Here is a 19119-nt window from a genome sequence, read left to right on the forward strand (position 1 = left end):
GAAACCCACACAGACACAGGGAGAACGTGCAAACTCCACAAGTCAGTCGTCTGAGGCGGGAATTGGGTCTCTGGCGCTGTGAGGCAGCAGTGCTAACCACTGTGCCACCCTGCCGCCCACACATGGGTGACACGTTGGAGGAAAAGTGTGAGTGAATGCATTGTCGAGAGTGCGGAAGCGATTTGGCAGAATGATTCCAGGAATGAAGCATTTCAGTGATGATGGGAGGTGGTACAGATTGAGACTGCTCTCTTTGGAGAGAAGAAGGCTGAGATCAATAAGAGGCTTTCAAAATCATGAGCAGGCTGGATGGCTCGTAAAAGAAAAGGAGGGAGGATAGATTTAAAGTGATGCTTAAAGGAAGCAAGAGAAAAAAAATAACCTTTTCACACGGCCAGTGTGAGAGTGTGGAACGCACTGTCTGGACTTGTGATGGAGACACATAAAGACTGGAATCCAAAGTAGTGCGCAGGCAGGAGGCTGGAAGAGCACAACAAGCCAGGCAGCAGCAGGAGGTGGAGACATCGACATTGTGATGGTGGCAGTTTCAATTGAGGCATTCAAGAGGGGCAGTGGCTGGCTATTTGGATAGGAAAGGGGCTTGGAGATTGGTTTTATAGGCAGAATAGGCATGAGCTGTGCCCTAACTCAACCTGCGCTGCAGATACCTCTCAGACAGTGGGGAATGTTGGTCATTAAACCAGGGGACCTGGAAGTCTGGACAAGCTGCTGCTGGAGGCTGTGCCTCTGGAGGCGCTGCAGCTTGGCTTACCTGCAGTGTGTGTGTGTGTGTGTGTGTGTACTGTATACAGTGTATCGCTGTGGCATTGGGACTTGATGCTATGGCTATCCTCCGCGCTCTGTACTGGCAGCGCTGCTGCTACATGCCGGCTCTCAGAGCCCTCCGTGGCCGGAGAAACCACCAGCTTCAAGCCCAGGTACAGGCAGGGGTGGGGGCGCAGGATCGCTGCCCAGTCGCGGCAGCTTGCAGCCGCGGGCTATCGATGAGTGTCTCCGGACCCCACCTCAGCCCCTCCGGCGCTTTCCCGACACAATGTAACAATTTGGCGAAGTTGCTACATTCTTCCGGGTCTGAGCACTGCACATAGAGGCCCCCAGTTTAAACAAAAGCATTTTTAATCTGCTTAAATCCTGGAGATTTTGAACATATTGTTTATAATGAATGCTTAAATCCTGGAGATTTTGAACATACTGTTTATAATGAACGCGCCCTTAATTGTTTCACTTGATTCTAAGTGAAAACTAACCTTTTACATAATTAAAATCACACTTTTTAGTCCAAAGATGTGCAGCTCAGGTGAATTGGCCCTGTTAAATTACCCATAGTGTGAGGTGCATGAGTCAGGGGTAAATATAGAGTAGGGGAATGGATCAGGGTGGGTTACATTTCGGAGGGTCGGTGTGGACTTGTTGGGCCGAGGGCCTGTTTCCACACTGTAGGGAATCTAATCAAATCTTTCCTTGCCTTCCGCTGGGCTAATATTAATGGGTCAGTGCTGCCAAGTTAATTACAGGATTAGTGGGCATCGACTTGTAAGCACGCCCCTCGGGTAAAGACTATACAAAACAGGCTGGGGACAGGGCAGGAGGAATAAATATTGGAACAAAATGGAGTTGGGCTTATTTTCCGAGTCAGTTTGTGTCGATACTGGCACCCACTGTCTCAACGTGAAACTGTGCTTCAGTATCTCATCGCACACCGGCTGTCACTCGGCTATTTTTAGGTTCTTTAGGATAAACACAGTTGTCTGCTGCAAGTCGGTTTGCAATCTTGTTGTATTTGCAACTCATTAATACTGCCCCGCTCCCCCAACGTTACGCTGAGTGTAAGTAGTTATCCCTTGATTCTCCGGCAGTGATTTACTCTCGTTCCCAAGCATGGTTGGCTTCCTCACAATGAACAGGGTCACTGTGGTCACTTCAGCATAGTAGAAACATAAATAAGCAGTTCATGAAAGCATTTATTAAGTAAATTATAGACTAGGAGCGGACTGGGATGCCTCCAGCAAAATAATAAACAACATTTAATGACAATATTTTCCACCTTCAAAAGCCCATGGTTGTCATATGTTACTAAGATATTCATCACCTTCACTTCTTTCATTTCCTTAAATGCATTACAGTGTCCAAGTATGTTTGTTTCTGTTTATTTTCCAGCATTTCTTGCTTACATTTATCTATTTTCAATTCTTTATGGAGCACTTCAGTGTCATTCTTTCTGAGCAACAATTTCCTCTGTTGCTGTTTTCTGACATTTTGTTCTTTTGATTCCACTATAAACCAATCTCTGTTGTTTGCTGGTCTCTCTCAGCAATGCCATCGTGCTGAGGTTGAATCAATGCCCAGCAGTCCTTGTCACAGGTTCTCCATGGGTCCTGTGTGCCACGGTTCTTTAATATTGTGATTAATTTTATTTAATTGGGAGCTGTTGACCTCTCTTCCTATCATCTTCCTCCACACAGCTCCCCCCCCCTACCTAACCCTGTCAGAGTAATTTGAATCAGTGGGTACTTGCTTTGTCAAGCATGACAATAAAGGTTGGGACCTTTCCAATTTTGACAACATTTAGTAGGTGGGCTATACAATAAGTATTTAGCACTTTTAGCTCCAGTGAAGAGGAACGCAGATTATTCTTGTTAATGATAACAACTGCATTTAGTCCCACTCTTCAGCTTTTGAATATAATGTATCCAAAACATTAACTAAGGATCCTATTTTTTCCTGACTGGTGGTCTTATTTACTGTGTTTGATATATCAATTTTAAAGGTTTAGCATCCTCATAATATTATTCCCTTCAGCTGCATTTGCCATAGAATCTTTTAGCCTGTCTATACTGTTCCTACAGTCCTTATAGTTTGCTGTATTCAATTGTCACCTTCGCAAAGCTGACATTGTTGCCTCACTTCCTGATGAGGTATTTATCTTTATGAAAGTAAAATGGGTCACACAGACGCTGAGAAACACCACTTGTGATGTCACCCCAGTTAAAGGAACTTGCCTTTCAAGCTTCTTTCTCTCTCCCTCTCTCTCTCTCTACATGGCCACATTCCAGTTAATTACATGTGTCATTATCTTTACCACACACTATCTGATGAATGTTTTTTTTGAAAATCCACAGTACCACATTTACTAATTAGATTACTTATTTAGTAAATGTGGTATCTGTGGATTTTCAAAAAAAAAACAGTTCATTAGATCACTTACAGTGTGGAAACAGGCCCTTCAGCCCAAAAAGTCCACACCAACATGCAACCCACCCATACATTTACCCAACACTACAGGCAATTTAGCATGGCCAATTCACCTGACCTGTACATCTTTGGACTGTGGGAGGAAACCCACACAGACATAGGGAGAATGTGCAAACTCCATGCAGTCAGTCGCCTGAGGCAGGAATTGAACCAGGTATCTGGTGCTGTGAGGCAGCAGTGCTAATCACTGTGCCACCGTGCCATCCATTTCTGTATCTTCAAATAATTCCTACCTATCAGGCAAAACTAACCTGTTTGAACTCCAGGTCTTTTTAAATATATAATTTCTGTTACATCACACTGTAAATTTTTGCATAAATTCTGTGTCTTAAGATCTTATGCTCAACAACCACCTGATGAAAGATCAGTGCTCCGAAAGCTAGTGCTTCCAAATAAACCTATTGGACTATAACCTAGTGTTGTGATTTTTAACTCTGTTTGAACTCTATTTACTTGTTCTGATTAATTGACCCAAGTTCATTTATGTAGTGGTATCCCATTGTCCTTCAGAACTGAATGTCCTTTCATCTTGAAGTCACCTGAGCAGTGAGTCAGTGTGAGGAAGTAAATTGGGAGAGAGTCTTTATGCTTATAGTTTCTGAGCTATAGGTTCAGCACATGTTTATGTGACACCTTTCCAGTGATTACCTGGGAACATTGACAAGACAGTGGAAGAGGGAGAGGGAGGGTGTATTTTTATTATGTTGCTTAAAGATTGTATGGAGTTGGAAATGGGAAAACTATTCAATTGAGAGCTGCTCTTGTATTATTTCATGTCCAACACGAATTGTTGTGCTAAAGGTACTGCAGGTCTGTGACTTTCTACACCTTTAAAAGGCTGAAATTTGCCAAGTGATTTCAAACAGTGAGGCTTGTTGGCTTGGGAGGGCATCACAGCTTACCCTGATGGAAATTTTGTGATGTACTGTGTGACGGCAGGAGTGAAAGCTGTTGCTGTCTGGTTTTCCCTCTTTGCTTTGATGCACAGGGTTCATTTATAGCACTCCTACAACTGCCTGTCAACCAATAAAGACAATCTGTGGATCAAATCCGTTCCAGTTGCACAGTACATTTCCCAACTGTGACACCGGGAAATGGAAAAAAAAATGAACAGTAGTGACTGGTGATTTTCGAAAGTGATTGTATAATCCAGATACATGTGAGGTGCTGCATCTTGGAAAGGCAAATCAGAGCAGGACTTATCCACTTAATGGTAAGGACCTGGGGAATGTTGATGAACATAGGGATCTTGGAGTGCAGGTTCATAACTCCTTGAAAGTGGAGTCACAGATAGATAGGATAGTGAAGAAGGCGTTTGGTATGCTTTCCTTTATTGGTCAGAGTACAGGTGCACAATTCTTCATCCGAAATGCTCAGGACCAGCTCATTTTCGGAATTCAGAATTTTTTGACTTTCAGAATAAGTGACAGTTTGATGGTGAAATTTTTAAAAATTCTTACCAGGGGAGCAGATTTACTGAGTAAAACTTGTCTTGAGACAGCATTGAGGCCTGTCAGTGCTGCCATGCCCCCACACACATCTCATCTGAGTGACATGCATCGAACGGGTGTCAACTTGGATTACCTGTTTGCACACCAACCAACCTTGTTAATGAGAAAAAAACTTCACAAGAAAAAACTTCGGACTTTGGAGCTGTTTAGATTTCGGGATTTCAGATAAAGGGTTGTCTACCTGTATTGAGTATTGAAGTTGGGAGGTCATGTTGCGGCTGTACAGGATATTAGTTAGGCCACTGTTGGAATATTGCGTGCAGTTCTGGTCTCCCTCATATCGGAAGGATGTTGTGAAACTTGAAAGGGTTCAGAAAAGATTTACAAGGATGTTGCCAGGGTTGGTGGATTTGAGGCTGAACAGGCTGAGGCTGTTTTCCCTGGAGCGTCAGAGGCTGAGGTGACCTTATAGAGGTTTACAAAATTTTGAGGGGCATGGAAAGGATGAGTGGACAAGGTCTCTTCCCTGGGGTGGGGGAGGCCTGAACTTGAGGGCATAGGTTTTGGGTGAAAGGGAAAAAAATTTAAAAGGGACCTGAGGGGCAACGTTTCCACACAGAGGATGGTGCATGTATGGAATGAGCTGTCAGAGGAAGTGGTGGAATCTGGTACAATTACAACATTTAAAAGGATGGGTGTATGAATAGGAAGGGTTTAGAGGGATATGGGCTGTGTGCTGGCAAATGGGACTAGATTAGATTAGGATGTATGGTCGGTGTGGACGAGTTGGAGCAAAGGCTCTGTTTCTAGGCTGTACATCTCTATGATTCTATTTGTCTAAATGTTTTCTTTTCACTCCTCAGAGAAGATTGCATCATGATATTATTGAGGCACTGAAAGCAGCAGCAGGAGCTGAAAACGTTTCCACGGCAACTGCTGTCCGGGAGCAGCATAGAAAAGATGAATCATATCAAAGGTAAGAGCTTTGGTTTTCAGGTTGGAGAATAATGTGCTTTTAGAGGCATCCTACATTCAAGTTCACACAACTTATAAATTGAAAGGCTGCTGTTTGTTTGGACCTTGCTTCATTGCACTATAATGCTTGCTGTTGGTTGTTTGTATCAGCTCATGTAAGCACTGTCTGTCACTGCACATCCCAGGAGATGATAATCCCTCCCTAGCTCAGAGTCAACTCAGAATTATACAGTGAATCACAACGTATATTTTCATTTCAAAAGGTACTGTTTGTCTTAAAACTATGGGGTTCATGTAGGTTGCAACCAAATGAATTATTTCAACATACATCTTCCTATCACTTTAACAAAAATGTTACTATACTGAGAGGTTGGTTCTTAGTTATGTTCTGGACCAGAGGTGATTTTATGACTTTTATTTTAAGCAGCATATTGTTGAGATGTGGTTGCACATCTTGAAAAGTTGGTGAGAAAAGATTCAAGAATAACTTTCAAAAAGAAGTTGGATAAATATTATCAGGGGAAAATTAAAGAGCAGGGAAATGGGACTAATTGAATAGCTCAGTGAAAGGGACAGCACAGGGGTTAATGGCTGAATGGCCCTCTGTGTTGGGAGCATTTTGCAGTCTTAACAGGGGAAGTTAGATTCCCTCTGATGGGGTCTCTGGATCTATTATGGCTATTCCATTGCCAAACATGCAATAATACTGACTATTGCAATAATACTAATAATGCTCTAATACTGACACAGGTCAGGTAGACTGAGTCTCCAGCCTGTATGTTTATGATCATCGAGTGACATAGGCAGAAGGGTTTGCCCTGGTCATGAAGGTGATGAAGCCTGGCTTGAGGGGTCAATCATTTAACACACAGGCTGTGAAGGTATCAAGCTCATGAGAGTCTGAGCTTTGGATTGTTCTTTGAGTGAGGCAGATAGACCCTCCTCTGTTCAAACCCCAGCTCACACTGACAGAGAAAAAGGCTGTTTTTATCTTGAATCAGACTTGTGGTAAGGCTATCCATTGGCAATGCAAGAATCAACTTGGATAGACTTAATTAATGCAGGTGACCACACTGGATTCTCTAAGCCATATTTAATCTCTCAACCAACATCATTAATATAGATGGTCTGCTCATCGAACATAGAACATAGAACAGTACAGCACAGAACAGGCCCTTCAGCCCATGATGTTGTGCCAACCATAGATCCTCATGCACCCTCACATTTCTGTGACCATATGCATGTCCAGCAGTCTCTTAAAAGTCCCCAATGACCTTGCTTCCATAACTGCTGCTGTCAACATATTCCATGCTCTCACAACTCTCTGTGTAAAGAACCTGCCTCTGACATCCCCTCTATACTTTCCTCCAAACAGCTTAAAACTATGACCCCTTGTGTTAGCCATTTCTGCCTTGGGAAATAGTCTCTGGCTATCGACTCTATCTATGCCTCTCATTATCTTGTACAACTCAATTAGGTCCCTTCTCTTCCTTCTTTTTTTCCAATGAAAAAAGCCCGAGCTCAGTCAACCTCTCTTCATAAGATAAACCCTCCAGTCCAGGCAGCATCCTGGTAAACCTTCTCTGAACCGTCTCCAAAGCGTCCACATCTTTCCTATAATAGGGCGACCAGAACTGGACACAGTATTCCAAGTGCAGTCTAACCAAAGTTTTATAGAGCTGCGACAAGATCTCATGACTCTTAAACTCAATCCCCCTATTAATGAAAGCCAAAACACCATATGCTTTCTTAACAACCCTGTCCACTTGGGTGGCCATTTTAAGTGATCTATGTACCTCTGTTCCTCCACACTGCCAAGAATCCTGTCCTTAATCCTGTACTCAGCTTTCAAATTCGACCTTCCAAAATGCATCACCTCGCATTTATCCAGGTTGAACTCCATCTGCCACCTCTCAGCCCATCTCTGCATCCTGTCAATGCCCCGCTGCAGCCTACAACAGCCCTCTATACTGTCAACGACACCTCCAACCTTTGTGTCATCTAGAAACTCGCTAACCCATCCTTCAATCTCCTCATCCATGTCATTAATAAAAATTACAAACAGTAGAGGCCCAAGGACCGAGCCCTGTGGAACACCACTCACCACTGACTTCCAGGCAGAATATTTTCCTTCTACTACCACTCGCTGTCTTCTGTTGGCCAGCCAATTCTGTATCCAAACAGCTAAGTTCTCCTGTATCCCATTCCTCCTGACCTTCTGAATGAGCCTACCATGGGGAACCTTATCAAATGCCTTGCTGAAGTCCATATACACCACATCCACAGTTCGACCCTCATCAACTTTTCTAATCACAACCTCAAAGAACTCGATAAGGTTTGTGAGACATGACTTGCCCCTCACAAAGCCGTGCTGACTGCCTTTAATGAAGCCATGCTCTTCCAGATGGTCATAGATCCTAGCCCTCAGAAGCCTTTCTAACACCTTGCAGACGACAGACGTGAGACTGACTGGTCTGTAATTGCCGGGGTTTTCCCTATTTCCTTTCTTGAATAGCGGAATTACATTTGTCTCTCTCCAGTCCTCAGGTACGGCTCCAGTGGAGAGCGAGTATGAAAAGATCTTCGCAAGTGGCGAAGCAATTGCATTTCTCGTTTCCCAAAGCAGCCGAGGACAAATCTGGTCTGGGCCTGGCGACTTGTCAATCTTAATGTTTGACAAAATTTTAAGCACATCAGCTTCCTCTATCACTATCCATTCCAGCATACACACCTGCTCTTCAAAGGTTTCATTCACTACAAAGTTCGTTTCTTTCCTAAAGACAAGCAAAAAACTCATTTAGGGCTTCCCCTACCTCCCCAGACTCCACACACAAATTCCCTATGCTATCCCTGATTGGCCCTACTCTTTCTTTGACCATTCTCTTATTCCTCACATACGTGTAAAATGCCTTTGGAGTTCCCTAATCCGTTCTGCCAAGCCTTTCTTGTGCCCCCTCCTGGTTCTCCTCAGACCATTTCTGAGCTCCTTCCTCGCCTGCCTGTAATCCTTTAGAGCTGAACTTGATCCTAGTTTCCTCCACCTTATGTAAGCTGCCTTCTTCCTTTTGACGAGAAACTCCACCGCTCTCGTAATCCAAGGTTCCTTTATCTTACTCCTTCTTGCCTGTCTCAGAGGAACATATTTATTCATCACTCGTAACAACTGTTCCTTAAACAGTCTCCATGTGTCTATAGCACCTTTACCATGGAACAATTGCTCCCAGTCCATGCTTCCTAACTCATGTCTAATCGCATCATAGTTTCCTCTTCCCCAATTAAATATCCTCCCATTTTGCCTAATCCTCTCCTTCTCCATAGCTATGTAGAATGTGAGGCAGTTGTGGTCACTATCACCAAAATGTTCTCCCACCACAAGATCTGATACCTACCCTGGCTCGTTTCCGAGCACCAAGTCTAGAATGGCCTCTTCCCTCGTTGGCCTGTCAACCTACTGAGTTAGGAAACCCTCCTGAACACACCTTACAAAAACAGCTCCATTCAAATCCTCTCCTCGAAGGAGGTTCCAGTCAATATTGGGAAAGTTAAAGTCACCCATTACAACAACCCTACTACGTCCACACTTTTCCAAAATCTGCCGACCTATGCTTTCTTCCATCTCCCTGCTGCTATTGGGGGGGCCTGTAGTAAACCCCTAAGGAGGTGACTGCTCCCTTGCTGTTCCTAATTTCCATACTGACTCGGTAGGCAGATCTTCCTCGACAATGGAAGCTTCTGTAGCTGTGATACCCTCTCTGATTAGTCGTGCTACACCCCTCCTCTTTTTTCCCCCTCCCTTTCCCCCCTCCCTATTCTTTTTAAATGCTCTAAACCCTGGAACATCCAGCAACCATTCCTGCCCCTGAGAAACCCATGTCTCTGTTATGGCCACAACATCATAGCACCAGGTACTGATCCATGCTGTAAGTTCGTCACTTTTATTCCTGATACTCCTTGCATTAAAGCAAACACACTTTAACTGATCCCTTGGTTCCTTCCCAGGAAAATCCTTCCCACTAGCTGGTCTACCTCTTGCTATTGCCTCATCTGCATCAACTCTCACCACCGGTATACAGCTCATATTAGTTTAAACCTGCCATATTAGTTTAAACCCTCTCGAACTACTCAAGCAAACCTTCCACCCAGGACATTGGTCCCCTTCCAGTTCAGATGCAACCCGTCCTTCTTGTACAGGTCCCACTTGCCCCAGAAGGCATCCCAATTATCTACATATCTGAAGCCCTCCCTCCTACACCAGCTGCACAGCCACGTGTTAAGCTGCGCCCGCTCCCTGTTCCTCGCCTCGCTATCTCATGGCACCGGTAGTAAACTAGAGAACACTACTCTGTTCGTCCTGCTTTGCAGCTTCCATCCTAACTCCCTGAAATCACTTTTTATATCCTCTATCCTTTTCCTGGCTATATCATTAGTGCCAATATGTAACACGATTTCTGGCTGTTCGCCCTCCCCTTATACACCCGATTGGAGACGTCCCGGACCCTGGCAGCAGTGAGGCGACATACCGGCAATCCCGATCCTGACCACAAAATCTCCTGTCGATTCCCCTAACTATCGAGTCCCCTACCACGAGTACTTTTCTATTCTGCCCCCTTCCCTTCTTTGCCACAGTGTCGGGCTCAGTGCCAGAGAACTGACTGCTATGGCTTTCCTCTGGTAGGTCATCCACCCCCAGCAGTATCCAAAACGGTATACGTATTGCTGAGGGGAATGTCCACAGGGGATCCCTGCACTGTCTGTCTGTCCCCTTTCCTCCCCCTAACTGTAACCCATCTATCCTTGTCCTGAGCCTTGGGAGTGACCAACTCCCGATAACTCCTTTCAATTACCCCCTCAGCCTCCCGAATGATCCGTAGTTCATCCAGCTCCAGCTCTAATTCCCTAACACGGTATCTCAGTTCTGTGTGGAGGACTCTACTCCACACAAATTTCTTTGGGACACTCTCTGATCATTATTGGCACTAAGTAATTGTAAGTCCTTCCCTTCACCTTCATCCACAAACATCAGTTTTCAAATGACACCCAGAATACCTGCAAAATGGCCTTATTCCATTTTGAAGTTGATGGTTTCCGGGAGTTCCGGTGTAAGACTGTTAGTTCATGAAATTGGGTCTCCTTGTCGTTGCTTAGTGCCTTCTGAGTGGGAGCAATGAGGCCCAGTTGCTATCTCCACAGAAACATAGAAGATAGGAGCAGGAGGAGGCCATTCGGCCCCTCAAATCTCGTGTACCATTCATCATGATCATGGCTGGTCATTCAACTCAGTAGCCGAATCCTGCTTTCTCCCCATAACCTTTGATCCCATTTGCCCCAAGTGCTATCTCTAGCCACCTCTTGAATACATTCAATGTTTTGGCATCAACCACTTCCTGTGGTAATGAATTCCAGAGGCTCACCACTCTTTGAGTGAAGACATGTCTCCTCATCTCTGTCCTAAAAGGTCTACCCTGAACCCACAGACTGACTTCTGGTTCTGGACACACCCACCATCAGAAACACCCTGCCTGCATCTACCATGTCTCGCCTGTTGAAGTTTCCAAGTCATCTTTCTTATGGATTAAGAGTTATTTACAGCAGCAACAACTTGCATTTTAATGAAGTAACTTGAACACTGGTGAAACCATCTTAAGGAGTCCCAGTCAAACAAATGAAACATTGGAATAATTTTAAACCTACGTAACAGTGAAATGGGAAATAGAGAGGAGGCTTACAAAGGGAATTTCAGAACTTGAGGCTTAGGCAGCTGGTTCTGTAACATCAATCCTAGGGTTTATCACAGGTTAAGGAAATGTTATCTGCTTGTGTTTCCCAAAGCAATATTCATATGTGTCCTTTTTACATTGAATATCTGCCAATTTAGTTCATTGGATTGGCTGCATAACGTTGATTCAAGTGCTAAATATTTGGAAGATTGATCTCAAAAACCAATGAATAATCCACGTTGTTCCAATTTGTGTGAAGTTGCAAACCTCCAGATGCAGTTGTGTGGCCACAGAATGTGGAGCAGGTCAGCAGAATGGCTCGAATCTGTTTCGAGAATGATATCCCCATCATCCCTTTTGGTACAAGCACAGGGATGGAAGGAGGAGTGCTCGCAGTGAAGGTAGGGGGGAATTTGTGTTCTTTATAAAATAAACAGAGATTTTTCCTTCCCCTTTTACAGGTACATAGGAGCTCTCAAAGCCTTGATGTGCTTTTATTTGAATTGGTAAATATTAAGATAGAGTTTTTATCAGATACCTTATAAAAGTTCACTTCTAACCTGTAGCAGCAGGTGGATATTGAGAGTAAATATGGCTGATAGAAAGGACTCACCAATACACAACCATCACTGCCATTCAACTAGTCAACTGCCAGGCACAGTGACAGTCTGCCCCTTTAACAATCCTCTGGGCATCTACTCCTAGTGTTAACTTCCAACTGCTTTATCAAAATGGCACTTAGTATTAAATTCAGGCTCTGCTTAAGATCCCCTCTCGTCCTCCCTTCCAGTAGAGTCATAGAGATATACAGCATGGACACAGACCCTTCGGTCCAACTCGTCCATGCCAACCAGACATCCCAATCTGACCTAGTCCCATTTGCCAGCATTTGGCCCATATCCCTTTAAACCCTTCCTATTCACATACCCATCCAGATGTCTTTTAAATGTTGGAATTGTACCAGCCTCCAGCATTTCCTCTGGCAGCTCATTCCATACATGTACCACCCTCTGCATGAAAAGGTTTCCTCTCACCTTAAACCTCTGGCCTCGCCTGGGAAATATACCTTCGCCATTCACCCTTTTCATGCCCCTAATGATTTTACAAAACTCTATAAGGTCATCCTCTGCCTTTGATGCCCCAGAGAAAATAGCCCCAACCTATTCAGCTTCTCCCTGGAGTTCAAACCATCCTTGTAAATCTTTACTGCACCCTCTCAAGTTGAACAGCATCTTTCCTATAGAAGGACAACCAGAATTGTACACAGTGTTCTATAACTGGCCTCACCAATGCCCTGTACAGCCGCAACATGACATCTCAACTCCTATACTCAATGTTCTGACCAATGGAGGCAAGCATGCCAAATACCTTCTTCACTACCCTGTCTACTTGCCTGTTTGAGAATTGGAATTCAGTTCAGTACTATGTAATATGTAAAGAAAGCTATCATCTGTAGAAGTGGCCATTTGACTATTATTGCTAAAACCACACCGAGTTGATCATTGTTCTGCAGAGAGGAAAGCCTCCACTCCTACCTGATTGTCCTGTGTAAGATTGTCATTCCATGTCAATGTTGGCTGCTGTGTTTAATACCTGACAGAAGTGTTGGCTGTAAAATCCACTACACTCGAATTAGGAGCAGGAGTTGGCCACTCAGCCCCTTGAGCCTATCTCAATTGGATCACAGCTCGTGTGGTCACTCTACATTCCTGCCTACTCTGCTAACCTTACACCCTCTGGCTTATCAGAAATCTATCTGCCTCTGCCTTAATAATATTCAAAGGCTCTGCCTCCACCATCTTTTGAGGAAGAGGATTTCAAAGACTCATGACCTTCTATGGAGAAAAAGAAATTCTCATCACTGTAAGGGGTGCACCCCTCTTCTTTACAGCGTTCAGGAGGAAGCTCCAGTTTTCCACTTCAAGCAGAAAACATTGTTCCTAATTTCACTGCTAAATGATCCAGATCAATTGTTAAAATTGAATGTTGTCACTTGCTCTGGATGTCCCACTACATCTTCATTTGGTCACCCCGTCAGCCTGCTAGAGAGTTTATACAACATTTTCTCATAGTTTAGCTCGTCAAACTCTGATGTCATTCCAGTGAATTGACACAGTATGAAATTGAAGGCCAACATCTGTTTCCACAGGTTTAATGACCAAAACAAGTCTGTACGCCAAACACATCTGACTAAGGCTCTCTATAACTATGGGATCATAGCCATACTTTTATGTTCCAACCTCCACGAGATAGAGGTCAACTTTCCATTATTCTTTTTTTATTACTTTTTGTACTTGTGCTTGCAGCTTAGTGATTTGTGTACCTGAAAACCCAAATCTCCTGGATCCATACTATCAAATTATCAACTTCTTCCCCTGTTGTCAGTGGAAGTTGGAAGCAAAGCAATCAGCTCTCCTCCTGCCCTCAGCACTAGCGAATGCTGTGTAACCATAGCAACTCACTCAGTGTTTTCCCCTCTTTATAGAATTTATGTCCAAATAGATCCCTGCCGTTCTTCGCATTGACTAGATTATATTCAATAAATAAGAAAATGTTCTTGCTTTCTTTGTGTAGGTTCTCTATAAATGACTGGATAAAATGTATCCTCTCTTTCACATAGACTCGACTGACTGAAAATAGAATATGTTATGCTGGAGTAGCACCCTGTAAATCAAGTCCCCTCTATTTCCAGAGACAAATTTTACCAAGTGTTAAAAGTTTTTTGAGGTACGCACAGTATCCCAATTTACCTGACATTCAGACCAAGTTTGGTAGTTAGCATGGTCCAAGTCTCTGTACCAAACACCAATGACTGTTTATTAAACTATAGCTGTAGGCAAATGGGAATAAATCATTGCCATCTAACACTTAACTAAAACTCCAATCCCCTTGTAAACTCCTCCTTACACACACAAACAACCCCCCCCCCAGACAAACAAATAGTGAAATCGATTCTTGGTGGAGCTGGAGAAAACATTGAATGTCATTTCAGTGGTCTTTGCTTCCTGATTCCAACCTTGAGATGATTCTGCCTTCAGCTTGCCATGCCTTTGTTGTTTAGTTGTCTTTCTCTGGAAGCTTCCAATGATTTGTATAATGTACAATGTGTCTGATTTATCAGTTCAAAAGTCTCAGCTCTTAGCAACTGTGGTTGGAAATGCAACTGGTTTTCTTCAAGTTTAAACTAAGAATTTTACTGCAGAGAACAGGCAGCGTCTGCTGAGGAGAGTAACAGCACATACACTCTATTTATTTCGTTCTCTCTGTGTCTCTATAACTTGTTTCCAGTTCCAACCTGCCCAGTTAGCTAAGAACCAATAAGCTTTTCTTGTAAACAACTCCTTGATTTCTGATTGTCTGCACATTATAGAAATCCACAGCCACAAAAACAGAGTTCAGATAGGGAACGAATTCCAAGCTGTAAAATTATACAGCCAAAAACTTTTTTTCCCTCTCACCTTAAACTTATGCCCTCCCATATCCAGGGAAAATTACCTTGGCTATTCACCCTATCTATGGCCCTCATGAATTTACAAATCTCTACAAGGTCACCTCCCTGCCTCGGTCGCTCCAGAAAAAATAGCCCCAGCCTACTTAGCCTCTCCCTCCTTGTAAATCTTTCCTGCACCCTCTCAAGTTTAACATCACCCTTCCTATAGAAGGGTAATCAGAATTGTACACAGTATTCTATAAGTGGCCTCACCAATGTCTTGTACAGGTGTAACATGACATCCCAACTCCTATACTAAACCTTTTTTCTCCATGCAGTCTTCAGTTTTTGTAAACAGAAAAATAACAAGAAGTTCCATACAAATGAAGTCGTATACATGCTATAATATTAAACAGACTCCTTCATTGTAACAGCTTCCAGAGCTTCCTGGTGTCTAATTTACAGATGATGTCCACCGATCATTCAGGGCTTGCCTGCTTTTACAGAGCTTCAGTTTGTACAAGAGAAATGTCATTCCCACCCGGTTTCCTCCGAGTGTGCTGGTTTCCTCCAAAGATGTGAAGATTTGGTGGATTGGCCATGAGAAATGTTAGGTTACAGAGGTAGGGTAGGGGAGTGGGTCTGGGTGGGATGCCTTTCAGAAGGTCAGTATGCACTTGATGGACCAAATGGCCTGCTTCCACATTGTAGGGATTCAATGAAACCAGCCCAATAATCCTCCCTGGCATAAGTCATTTAAAAACAGGTTTGAGGGATAACATTTAATTAAAACAGCTAAGTCACAAACAGGGTACTTTATCAATAATGTTTGAAGTGAAAGAACGATTTAGAAACGTAGAAACAACAGTAGGCTATTCTGCCCTTTCAGTCTGCTAGATCATAGCTAATCATCGACCTCATCACCTTATCCTCATATTCCTAGAGATATTTATATTTAGATATCTCAGTCACAATATTCAAAACAGAGATTGATAGATGTTTCAGAAATTAATGTTTCCCTTTGACTGGGGGAAGTCCAGAACTAGAAAATACAGTCTTAGAATTAGGAGAAAGTGAGGACTGCAGATGCTGGAGATCAGAGTTGAAAACTGTGGTGCTGGTAAAGCACAGCTGATCAGACAGCATCTGAGCAACTGGCAAAAGCCCTTTGTCAGTCTTAGAATTAGGAGGAGTGAGTTAGGACTGTGATGAAGAGGAACGTCTTTTCTGAGGGTGGTCAATCTACAAGAATTTTCAATCAACTGAGAATTCAAGGGTAGTCTCCTCAATAGGACAAATGCACGAATCAGTTTGGTGAATCCCTGCTACACTCCCACCGTGACAAGTCTATTTTTTCTTAGGTAAGGGAACCTAAACCAAGATTGCACACAGTATTCAAGGTGGGGTTTACCAAGGTTCTGTATAATTGAAGTAAGCCATCTTTACTGTAATATTCAAAATCTTTTGTGATAGCATTTGCCTTCCTTATTGCTTGCTATACCTGCATGTTCGTTTTCAGTCACTCATGATTAAGGACACTTAAATCTCTGACATCAACAGTTTTTAATCTCCCTGCATTTAGAAATATTCTGCTCCTCTGTTTATCCCCCAAAAGTGCACTTGCATGGAGAAGTGCTGTTGAAAGGTAGGTCAATGTTGAGAATAGGTACTGTGTTTTTCCAGCTACCTCACCTACAGGGTAATTCGAAGCCTCTCCATATATTTTGGATTTTGAGAACCTGTTGTATTTTCCATTGCGTTTGTAATCCAGTGACTTGACCAGCGTGTCAGCTCAAATCCCAGTTTTAAAATGAGAATTCACTTCATAAAATCTGGAAATATCAAGCTAGTGTCAGTGTCATAAAGAGAAACTAAACAACTCAACCGTGTTTCTTAGAAATGAAACCTGGGATTCACACTGACTGGGTAATGGATTGACCAATACAGAATGCCCATTTCTGTTCAGAATTGGCATGCATTGGCAAAGACAGATTGGTCACCAGATTTGGGCATCAGTTCAGGATTTAACCCAGATTGGTTTCTCCAGTGTTAGAAGGGCTTTGTGGTTGCTCATCCTGTCTGTGTGTTTGTTCATTGCATTTTGTAAACATTGGGTGCTACTAAATGGAAACCATTCCCAATCCATCTCTGTTTCTTGTGACGTCCAGTGAATGGCAGGCTTTTACCTAACCCGGTGAGAGTGGTCCTTGCTAAACACAGTCAGAAAAAATCAGGCCCCTGCACAACCGACCCGACCACTGGGCTCTCAATACAAACCCCTTATGTTCTAATTGAGACTCACAAACAATGTTGCCCATTAACCGAAAACTGGCCCCTTTAGAAACCATGTGGTGGACTTAAACTCGGTGAATGAGGAGGTCTGTTGCTCTTCTCCAGGGATTTACATTTGCTGCATAAAATAGCTCTGACTGCATCGATGACGCCAGGCTATCTCAAGTTTAATGGAGTTAATCTGGTCACTCCTTTCTGACTGAATCCTAGTGGCTGTTTGTTTCCTCATCAGGGAGGCATATGCTTCAACCTCATGAAGATGGATAGAATTGTGGAGCTCAATACAGTAGATTTTGATGTGACAGTTGAACCAGGAGTCACCAGAAAAGGCCTCAATAACTACCTTCGGGACAGTGGTTTGTGGTTTCCAGTTGGTAAGTTTCATGTTGTTTGGTCTAAGGGACCCACCCTTAAGCTCAATCAGCTTGGGACATCTGACCTTACTGTCTGGTGTGGTTGTGACCAACGCCCTTCTGGAAAAACTGAGGAACTTGCCCATTCCCTTCCATTCAGCCTCACATCTTCCACTATTTCTATTTCTATGCACCAAATCCTATTGATCCATCATCCATCCTTTGATGACCTGCATTGGCTTAAACAATTTAAATTGAAGCTCCCACTCCTTCATTCAGATCCCTCCGTGACCTCTCCCTGTCTCTGTAATTTTGTCGGATCCTACAACAGTTAAAATCTCACATTCCTCCATTCTACCGTATTTTGTATCCCCCACTTCCAGTCTGTCACCACTGGTGGCCATGTCCTTAGTAGCCTTGGCCTAAAGCTTTGGAATTCCTTCCTTGAACTTCTCTGTTTCTTTCCAACCTACCCACCCCCCTCTCTTTCCTATTTACACACTTAAAACCTGTTTTTTGGTTTTTGGTTCGCTTTCTTAACCTCTTCCTCTTCGGTTTGAAGTCAGAGTATTTATCCAATTATATTCCTATGTGATGTGTCCTGATATATTTTATTGCATTATGGGTGCTGTATAAAGCAAGTTGTTGTTGCAGATACATGGAAAAACCTGTTTCTGAGAGATAATTAAGTGTGTGTGTTAGTCAGGGGGTGTGTTACAGTGCCATTTCACTGAGACTGTGGGTGAGCTGAGTTACAGAAAGGGATGGAGGATTGGAAGGCTTACAAGACCAACTCCAGCCCAAGACCCTTGGAGTCCTATCTGAGAAATTAATGTTTAATGCAGTGGGACTTAGAGATAAACTGACCAGTAACACTGAAATAAGGAGAAATAATTTAAATACTTTTTGTCAGACATTTCACATTGTAAAGAGAATCATCCCTGTTTCAGATGACTCCAAAGGCACAACCAGTGTTGAGGCAATTAATGTATTTGTTGTCATTTGGAAAATGTGTAGAAAAGGTGACTTAACTGCTGAAGAAGGGTAGATAAATATTTTTAATCCTATAGTAGTGCAGCTCCCAAAATCAAATAGACTGTTGGGGAACAGACTTGGACTGATTGTAACGAAGTCAACTAGCTGGACCTCATTGAATAGGAGTTCCATGATTTGGGCTGTTAGCCTGGTCAAATCATGGAGTCCCCACTGACAAATATAAATAGGAGTGTCATGGAGGGGGTCGTTAGGGCCGACAGCCTGCCCCTCTTCTGCGGTTATGTCAGAGCCCAGGTGTCTCTGGAGAAGGAGCACGCGGTGTCCACCAACACCCTTGAGCTGTTCAGGGAGAGGTGGGCGCCGCAGAGAGTGGAGTGTATTTTTTCCCTGTCCAATTCTATTTTGATTTAATCCCTGCCCTCCCCTTCACTGTTTGATCACACAGCATTGCCCTTTGATGTGATGGGCACTGCTTGTCACTGGCCACTTAGGTTTTTCCTTGCTTCCTGTGGTGGAAATTGAATAAAGATTTGTACACCTTGTGTCTTTCACTGTGTCTCACACTTGCGCACACACACAATATGGGGGCTGGGGAAAAATAAACACTACTGCAGTTAGGCGGCAGTGTATGA

The 19119-nt window shown here is 43.4% G+C and overlaps 1 protein-coding gene across 1 annotated transcript in view; it reads left to right on the forward strand.

Annotated features, from left to right (window-relative positions):
- The first annotated feature begins 812 nt into the window (after positions 1 to 812).
- Positions 813 to 19119, forward strand: part of ldhd (lactate dehydrogenase D) — a 37817-nt gene continuing 19510 nt past the window's right edge. The window contains exons 1-4 of the mRNA XM_060837784.1: positions 813 to 938; positions 5588 to 5700; positions 11676 to 11817; positions 17371 to 17512. Of these exons, the coding sequence (XP_060693767.1) occupies positions 843 to 938; positions 5588 to 5700; positions 11676 to 11817; positions 17371 to 17512 (493 nt within the window). The 5' untranslated portion in view covers positions 813 to 842. The remainder of the gene's footprint in view (positions 939 to 5587; positions 5701 to 11675; positions 11818 to 17370; positions 17513 to 19119) is intronic.

The sequence above is a fragment of the Hemiscyllium ocellatum genome, chromosome 17 (assembly GCF_020745735.1).
Source record: "Hemiscyllium ocellatum isolate sHemOce1 chromosome 17, sHemOce1.pat.X.cur, whole genome shotgun sequence".
Taxonomy (NCBI): Eukaryota; Metazoa; Chordata; class Chondrichthyes; order Orectolobiformes; family Hemiscylliidae; genus Hemiscyllium; species Hemiscyllium ocellatum.